Consider the following 9,512-nt stretch of genomic DNA (forward strand, 5'->3'; position numbering starts at 1 on the left):
TTCTAATTATTTTTTAAAACAGTCAATCACTATTTCTCATTTTGCTTGTAAAAAGACTTTACTCATCATGAAATACTTCTCAGACCAATCCAGTTGAGAATACTATAAATGTCATCATCAACAGGTAGTAAGTCATATCTGTTTCTCACTAATGTCCTACCTCTCTATTGTTCTCTTGCTATCTTTCTCTATCCTCTTCTCTTCACCCCCCCATTCCACACTATCCTATTCTCGTTGAGTACCTTCACCGCTTTTATGTCCTCCAATATTTCGCTCTCTACCATAGAGTGCAGATAGTTGGTATATATTGAGTGGATACATATATCTTTCCTTCATAGCCTAGTGCCAGATTATTTTTAAAAAATAACTTATTTGTGATATCCATTAGCAACTGTTTATCTTTAGGCCATATTAAATAGTGATATTTTTAAATGGTTAAAAAAATAGAAATTGATTGAAAAATGAATTTTTTTATTATAATTAATACATTTTTTGTTTAATGTATTATAAGAGTTAATATTTCCCTTTGAAAAGGTAGACTGTAGGCTTTTAAAATATAAAATTATTTGCTTTAAAAGCATCTATGGAATTCTTTTTTCCTTAGGAGAACCTCCGATCAAAAGAAACTTGTTAAATGAATTTGACAGGATAATAGAAAATCAAGAAAAATATTTAAAAGCTTCAAAAAGCACTCCAGATGGTAACATATAAGTTTTATTCAAATCTTTTCACCCCTCAGTAGATGCTATGTGTAACAGTCTTAAAGTTCATTTTCTCACTTCTTTTGGGTATATGAATTGGAAAAGATTTTAGTGTGGTTTATTTATTAAACTTATATCTTGCCTTGTTTGTTAAATGGACTTTTCCTTCTTAATACCTGTCTGATGTTGATGTTCTCTATAATTGGAAATCGTGAAATAATTATAAAATAATGACTTTTTTATTTTAAAGCTATAAGAATTTAGTCAAAAGCTAGCATAATAACTTAAAGTTTAGGTTCTAGAGTCTAGGCTTTTGATTCTCATGTTCTATCAAAATCAATTTTTCCTAAGTTATTTGATGATCTCCGTGTTGCCAATCTAAAGTGCATTTCTGAGTTCTTCGTTAACTTGTTTCAGTCACATTTGACGTAATTGGTTTTCTTCTCCAGACCATCACATTTCCTTGTTTCTTCCCTCCATGTCCACTGTTTCTCAGTCATCTTTGTTGATTTCCTTACTATAAGCAAGAGTGCCCCCAGAGACTTTAAAAAATCTATTCTCTGCCTAAACAGGAGCTGCTAAAGCTTCAACTGCAACCTTAGCCAGTCCCAGAACTCCAGAATCATTAATTTGCTTACTTGATACATCCCTACTTAGATTGCTAATTTGCACCTCAAAGTTAATATGGCCAGTGCTGAACTCCCAATTCCATACCTGCTCTGGGCCTGCTCTTTTTGTTGTCTCATTTCTCATCGAGAGGTGATGCCATTCTGCTACTTGATCCCATAAAAACTTTGATGTCATTTTTCTTTCTGTCCATACTTCCTACCCAGCCCATCAGTAAGTTTTGTAGTTCTAACTTTGTAAAAATAATTTTTACCTTGTTTTCTCACCTCTACATCTACCACCATTATCTAAACCTCTATCATAGTTTCTAGCTAATATGTCTGTTTGCCTTTGCCCATTTTTAAAGCTATTCTCAACAGTGCAGCTACAGTCATCCTTCTAACACAGTAGTTAGCTTATGTTACGTGGCTACTTAAAACTCTGTGGCATCTGTCTCATTTAAGCCAAATTCAAAGTTCTTACCATGCAATGCTTGAAAATAAAACATAACTGTTGCTTACTATATATTTAGTTCCTGGGTTTGGATAAAAAGAATTCATATAATGAGGGATAATTATATTAAACTATAGATGTTTAGCTCAGAAATACATGAAGTAATTCCCACAGGAAGTTGTGGAATTTCTTAACTCATCACTTTTTTAATGATAGAAACTTCAAAGTTATTTTAAAGACAAGGTGGTTTGAATGTCCAGAATATTACATTTTGCTTTTTTTTTTTTTTTTTTCTTCTGACTTACTGGTTCTCAAACCTTACTTAGTGTGCACAAAATTCTGTTTTTCTATTCTCTATTTGAATCAGACACCTGGTTAGGATTACATAATGTGTTTTGAGCAAGAATGCTTCATAGGAGAACTATGTATATTTATCATATCAAAAGTCACAGAACATCAGTGACTCGATCAGTTGTTTAAGATGTCAGCAAGTGGCGTGGTAGTTAGGTGCTAGACTCCTACACCACTGTCCATGGTTCAAGTCCTGGACCTGGCGGCTTGAAAATCATGCTGGGCACAGGTACGTACATGCCCAGAATCCCAAGAAGAGAATAGAGCAGAAGGGATTGTGGTCTGTTCATCATCTCTGGTGGGTGATTTCTCACTTACCCTCTCTCTGTCTCTCTCTGGTGAACACATGTGCCCTATGATAAAACCAAAACTGAAAAAAAAAAAGTGGAAACCTCTTTAAACTTTTTCCAAGGCTTATTTTGACATACCTTGATTAATCTTTGAGCCCTGTCTTGCTTTTTATTATCATTGAAAGATTTTATATCTCTGTCTCATTACTGGAATTAGGCATTTCTCCGAAGATTCCTTCAGTTGTTAATAGCTTTCCTTTTTTTTATAGGTGTTTTGTTATATAGCGTGTATGCTTATCAAAAAGACAGAAAGCAAATGACAGTGAGAAATTACCCCCCCCCCAGGAGAGATGGCCTTGCTGTAGTCCCTTCTTCTCTATCTTCTAAGGATTTTTGCTGTACAAACATGTGCCTGGCATATTTCTCAAACTGCCAGGTCTAGGACTTGAACTGTCAAGTTGGCCATGTAGGATCCAGACTCTTTAACCACCATTGCCACTGGTTGACGTAGTTAATAGCTTTTTAAAAACAAGTTTTGAGAACTAGATGTGTAATTGCTGCTGGTGTTACTATTTGTTTTTTTGGTTTTTTGTTTTGTTTTGTTTTAGTGTAAGGAAAAGGTGGTTTGTTAAGTAAAAGTACCCTCCTAAAAGGTAGGAGCGGACCTGAGCAGACAGAGAAAGAGTGACTCAGAAGGCCCCAGCAATTGCATTCTGCCAAATTTATAATGTTTAACCTAGGTCATGTGGGTTGATCATTGGTTAAGCTCAATGATTCTTCTCATCTCAGTGACTCTATCAAACTTGACTGGGCCCACTGATTTATCTCATTGACTAAATAAAATGTGGCTTAATCAGCTAGACATCCTCCATAATCTCTTGCCTACATTAACTTGTGTAAGGAATTTTCTGCCCTGATTGGATTTTTCTATTTAGCTACATGGGCAAATGCTCTTGCCCCCTTACCTGCTTCTATTTGCTAGCTTTCTTTTTACATCATTTTCCCCCTGAGAGGCATGATCCCCATAAATCTTTTTGGGGAGCTGAAGGTAGATGGTCTGTCTTCCATAATTGCTTCATGCTGGAAAGGGGCATTGGCCATACCTATTGGGGATCACAGAACTCTTGCCCTATCTGATCTAGGTGGGAGAGAAGGGTTGGTGGGGGGGGCAGGTTGTTCAGATAGTACCCAGGTGTGTCAAGGGAGGGCTGTCATTGATGCTGCATGACTTGTAGTAGGATTCAATGAAAGTCTCAGGGGGTTGATATCCATATTGTATGGCAATTTTACAGCTTCTAAGCAAGAAGAGATAAACTTGATTAGGAGATTTAAAAGACAGGGCCAAAAACAAGGGTGAGAATTAGCACTGACAAGTATCCCAAGGGGGACAACAGCCAAAGAACTAGTTTTAGATTTTTAACTAGATTCTCCATGAATTTGACAAATGCTGTTGGATTTGTGAAGCAATATGATTAGAGAGACTGGTCTAAGGCAGATCTTGTGGTCATTTATGGGTTGTATCATGAGTTCTTCTAACACACATGGGTGCCTGGGATTTTAAGGGAATAGTCGTCATCATATGTTCCAAACTAGGGCTCTCAGGCCTCAGTGGCTAAATTCTGTTAGAGGAATTTGAGAAGATTAACTGCCCTTTTTACCAGCATGTTCTTAATCTATTCAGTAATTTGAAAATCCTGCTAGTTCTATATATTTGTTAACTAGAAATGTGGACCTCTTATATTTAGAATGAGGAGCCATTGCACTAGCCGCAAAGAAATAATGACACCTGTTTATTGCGCTGAGGATGAGGATAAAGCCAGTTGTCCTTAGTCAAATGTGGGTTGGAGGCCTTAGGTCTTAGACAATTCTATAATTCTCAGTTGGCTTAAGTACTAACAGTATAAGAGTATTGCAGGAGGGACTAACAAGGCTTTAGTAGCCCAAATTTAGAAAATGGCTTTACAGTGGGTTTAAGTCCTTTTTTAACTTCAGATCTTACTGGGTATTGTTTATAATGGGAGAACTTGCAAGGGTCCTTAAGTTGTATTTTTACAGGAGATGCTGTTATAGCCCACCAATCTATGGGGTCAAGTGCATCATTTATGTGGCTTGGTACCCCATCGGAATCTTGAATGATTATAATACTCGGAAGTCTAAACTTAAAGTGAAGGATGGTCCCCAGCTTAGCCCGTATATCTCTTCCCATAAGGAGAATGGGCAGCTGTGAAGTATTAGAAATTTTTGTGAAAATACTTGGTTCTCAAATTGGTATAGCAAGGGAGGGGTGAAATAACTACAGTATTCTTTCCTTCCATTTCCGTAACTGTCATGGTTTTTGAGAAGGGGCTTTTTGAAAAAGAAGGGAGAAAAGAGTAAGTAGCCCTGTATCTAAAAGAAATAGAGTTGGCATCCCATGACATCGAGTTCCTCAGTGGGTATGATGATTCCAGACAGGGGCATAGAGGATCTCCCCGGGTTTCTTCAGTCATTGATTTTTTTCCCCCTTGACTCATGAGGGCTGTGACTGGCCATTCCCCGCTTCAGGGGAGTAGATAGTCAACCCTCAATGCCAGGGATCATTTCCCATATTGTGGCATTGACGGCAAGGCCTGGGAGGTAGCTAGGTACAGTCTCTTGCCCAATGTCTGGTCTTTTACACTTGATGTAGGAATCTCCAGGTTTTTCTTTCCGGTTTTTGGGTGAATTTTTGGGCAGTTTGTAGGTATCAAGGGCTTTGCCATTTGCAACAGCCATAAGCCTGACTTATTATGTTTCTTTGTTCTGTTTTCTTTTTCCTTTGAGATTTCAATTATTAAATGCCATGAAGGCAGTGTCAAATAATAGAGACTGATTGGTTTACAATCCCATTTGTAGCTTTTGGAATTTTTGCCTAATATCAGGGGCAGATTGACTAATGAAGTACTGTCCCAAAAGAGCCTTTCCCTCTAGAGAAGTAGAGTCCAGATTAATATACTTTTTTAAACCTTTCTTCCAACCCAGCAAGTGGCTAAGTGTTCATCTTTTTCCTGTACAGTCAGTCTTAATTTGTCATTATCTACAGGCTTTTGTATTTTACGTCTCATTCCTACCAAGTGAGCCTCTAGAAATTTAGCTTTCAGGTTTATTCTCATTGGGCTATTATAATCCCACTCAGGGTCGGTAATGGGGATAGTCTCTCCTCCTCCTGGGAAATTTCCTTGTGGGAACCTTGCAAATGTAGCATCCTCTTCTTTGTGTGCTGCATCTAAAATTTGTTCTTTCTCGGTAGAGGGTACAACAGGTAGCCAGAATGAATTTCATATCCCTCAAAGAGAGGTCAAAAACCAGGGTCGGAGTTTGGAACCTGTCGATAAATTTATTGGAGTCCTCAGAGTATTTGCCAACTTTTCTCTGCATTGTTGAGTGTTAGTAATGGCAAAGGGCATTTTGACTCTAATTGGCCCATCGTGTCCAGCTGTTTCCCTGAGGGAAAAGAGGGTCCTGCTTCAAGTATATGCTATACTGAAGGGTTAATTTCTATTGATTCCCTTTTTAGTCCTCCTCTTTGAGGTGGGCATGGCTGTGCTTAGGGCAGAATATGAGGACCGGTATGGAGGGGGAGTATATTGTCTTGGGAGTCCCATCAGGGCCAAGGTGTGAGTCTTAGGGGATTAAGTGATTATTTCCCATGCCTCCTATAAGGAAAAGAAAGGAATGATATAAGAGGAAGGAATAGGCTAACTAGGATCAGAGCCCTGCCTGGGCCATCACCCTAGGCAGTGGATAACCCCAAGGGAACAAGCTAGGCATCTCTAGACAGTGTCTCTATCAGAACTGCATTTGGTCCCCAGGACCATTTCCTTGGCTGACTGTCTTCAGCCAGACTGAGCTAGATGCCGAGCATCCTTTGCCTCCTTGGTGCACCCCAGGATCCTCCAGGTGAATACCTCTTGAGCATACAAGAGCTAAGATCCCACCTGACTGGGACAGTGGCCTGAGCGTCCTCAGCTTGCCATGTCCTTTGTGGTCCCCAGGACCATTTCCTTGACTGAGCGTCTTCAGCTGGACTGAGCAACTCCAGGATCCTTTTAGTCCTTCTGAGAGCTATGACCTATATTCTTCCTCTGGTTCTGCATTAGAGAAGGAGCACACAGAAGTGGATCTTGAGACTAAGGTAACATATAGTGTCATAGGATGAGAGAGTGCTGAGTTGAATTGTATAAAATCCTTGGTTCTTTGGGTCCAGATCACTAAAATTAGAGGCCTGTCCCTAAGTGCAAAATAAAGTCACAGCCACAATAAAAGTTGGTAGAAAAGTGGGATTTGCCTCACCTTCCTGGCGCCAGGAGCTGGGTAGAAAGAAGGCATTTTCATGGAGCGTTTGGTTGTAATAAGTTGTGATTGGTGTGACATGTGTCCTGTTGTTTTCTTAGGGCTGCCCGCTCATTACTAGTTATCTGCCTATTACAATACACCCAAGCAAGGCTTTGAAGAGGCAGTGGGACTTTTGATTTTTCCCTTTAATTGGTAGTCATTTGATATTGGCCTCTACCTTGAGACTCTCATTTGGTTCCAAAATAAAGCAACTCAGAATATGAAAAGGAATGAGGATGAGTTTGTTCCCTGGAAAAAGCTATTCCAGAGAACAAGAGAGAAAATGGTGAAGAAAGGGAAGTGCTAGAGAAGTGAACAAGAGAGAGAATTCTGGCAGGAGATGATCTGTCATTGTGTTGAATGCTTGGTTTTCACAGTAGCGTATCAGCCATGGCCCTTGAGTGATTTGTGAAATGGTCTACAGCCAGTAGTAAAAGGACTGAGGTAAACAGAACTCAGTGGTAAGAGCTATAGAGAATAGAGACTGAAAGTGCGGCAACCAGCAGTTTTTCCTCAGTACAATTGCTGTGGCCCTCCAGAGGGCAGACAACACCTGGCTCACTAGAGCATTGAATACCAACTCCTGGGAGCTGAGGTGGAGTCTCCCTTGGATTAAGGAGGACCCCAACAAGCAAGAAGAAATCTGTAGCCTTAAATTGGGTACATTTATACCCATGTTGTCCCCAGAAACTGAGGGAATACTGGGAGTGGAAATTAGAAGCCATGGATAGTTAATGCACATATTTTCTTGCTCTTATATATTTATATATGTTTATTTCTGAAAGGCTCAGTTTTTTGGTATTTCTCCCCACCCCTCCTCCCCCCAAAATAAAAAAAAACCTCTACTTGCAAAAGCCAGCAGAAACAACATCCATTTTCTTCATGTTCTCAAGGCATCTGATTTAGTTTGAGACAGGTGGGACATTCCAAAGTGAGGGAGGCACATTCATACAACCTAGATCTGACAGATAAGTGGCTGAGATTGGGTCTGAATCAGTTAGAGCCAAGATGGTACCTGGAATGACCCAAGATGGTGCCCAGTATGACCCAAGATGGCACCTGGAATGACTTCTGCCTAACCTGCAGAATCATCACGCCCTCATTATACTCTATTAGCTTGCTAGATAATAATCCCATCTATACTATGACAGTTTAGAATAATAATGGCAATAATAGAACCTACCCTAATAATACTAGAAAACAGGAAGGACAGAGGTTTTAGGAAGGCCATTGCCTTTTTTTGTTCAGGCAACAGTTCTCCCTTTCCCTTTAAAAAGGGACTAAACTGTTTACCCATCTCTCCCCATATGGCTGCTCACTGCATGAAGCAACAGGTTCCCTACCCTTTTCTAAGCAAGCCTGCCTTTACTCTCAATGACTTGTTCTTGAAATCTTGTCTATGCAAAGTCAATGAAAGCCTTATCTATGAAAGCCTTCACTTCCCCACAGGTTTGAGTCTGTCTGGCAACAAAAGTGTTTCTAATAAAAAGAAAGCACTAATGCCTAACAGTTTCTTCCAAGTTTTCCAACAGGGGCAGCTTAGTCTTCACTATGGGATTGGAATAACCTAAAGTAGTAGACTGCAAGCACCATGATCAGAAGAAAGATCTACCACCACCACAGATAGTTTAGAAAAATATAGGTGTCTTGGGGCCAGCAGGTGGCGTGGTGGTTGGGGTGCTGGACACTCCCACATGGCTGACCACAGTTCGAGTCCTGAACCTGGTGGCTTGCTTTCTCACTTCCCCACTTCTCTCTCTCTCTGTATGTCTCTCTCTGTCAAAATTTTAAAAACTAAATGAATGAATAAATAAAATTCGAAAAAAAAAAAAGAAAAATATAGGTGTCTTATAGAAAAAGAAAGAGGTCTGCCACCTTTTTTTCCCCCATTTATTTATTTATTTATTTATTTATTTATTTTTAATTTTTTTTTTCATTTCATTTTCTTCCGTACATTCAGTCACATTATTATTTGTCTTACAAAAAGGATATTTCAACAGGTGAACATTTCTCCCTAGTGCTGTTGATAAAACTATGAAATATCTTCAACAGATAATACCACACCTCTTTGTGCCATTAATGCTTTGCCTCCCTGTCCCTCCCCTAAATGTCCTTCCTCAGACTTCATAGCCTGACTTGCTTCACTCAGCAGTAAATCTTCCATATTCATCCACTTCCTGTCAAAAACCAGGGTATTTTTTAAGGCTGAATAGTATTCCATTGAGTATATGTGCCACAGTTTTTCTACTCATTCATCTATTCATGGACATTTGGGTTGTTTTCATGATTTAGCAATTATGAATAGTGCCGCAATAAACATCAATGTACAAGCACTTTTCTGACTGAGCGTTCTCCTGTCTTTTGGGTAAATACCCAGAAGTGGGATTGCTGGATCATATGGTAGTTGTATTTGCAGATTTTTGAAGAATCTCCAAATTGTTCTCCACAGTGGTTGGACCAATTTACATTCCCACCAGCAGTGTAAGAGAGTTCCCTTTTCACCACACCCTGTCAGCACTTATCATTTTTTGTTTTTTTTTAAATCTTACACATTCTGACTGGGGTTAGGTATATCTAATTGTTGTTTTGATCTGTATTTGTCTTATAATGAGGGTTGTTGAGCATTTTTTCATATGCCTTTTAGCTATTTGTATGTCATCTTTAGAGAGTGGTTTTTTCAACTCCTTCTCCCATCTTTTAATAGGATTGATTGTCTTTTTCCGGAACAGCTGCTTGAGTTCCTTGTGAATTCTGGTTA

General features: G+C 39.2%; 1 protein-coding gene across 1 annotated transcript in view; it reads left to right on the top strand.

The window, feature by feature from the left end:
- Positions 1-9,512, top strand: part of BRCA2 (BRCA2 DNA repair associated) — a 95,300-nt gene that overhangs the window by 24,841 nt on the left and 60,947 nt on the right. The window contains 1 exon segment of the mRNA XM_006158439.3: positions 605-700. Within this exon segment, the coding sequence (XP_006158501.1) occupies positions 605-700 (96 nt within the window).

This window comes from Tupaia chinensis, unplaced genomic scaffold (assembly GCF_000334495.1).
Source record: "Tupaia chinensis unplaced genomic scaffold, TupChi_1.0 Scaffold000597_1, whole genome shotgun sequence".
Lineage (NCBI taxonomy): Eukaryota > Metazoa > Chordata > Mammalia > Scandentia > Tupaiidae > Tupaia > Tupaia belangeri.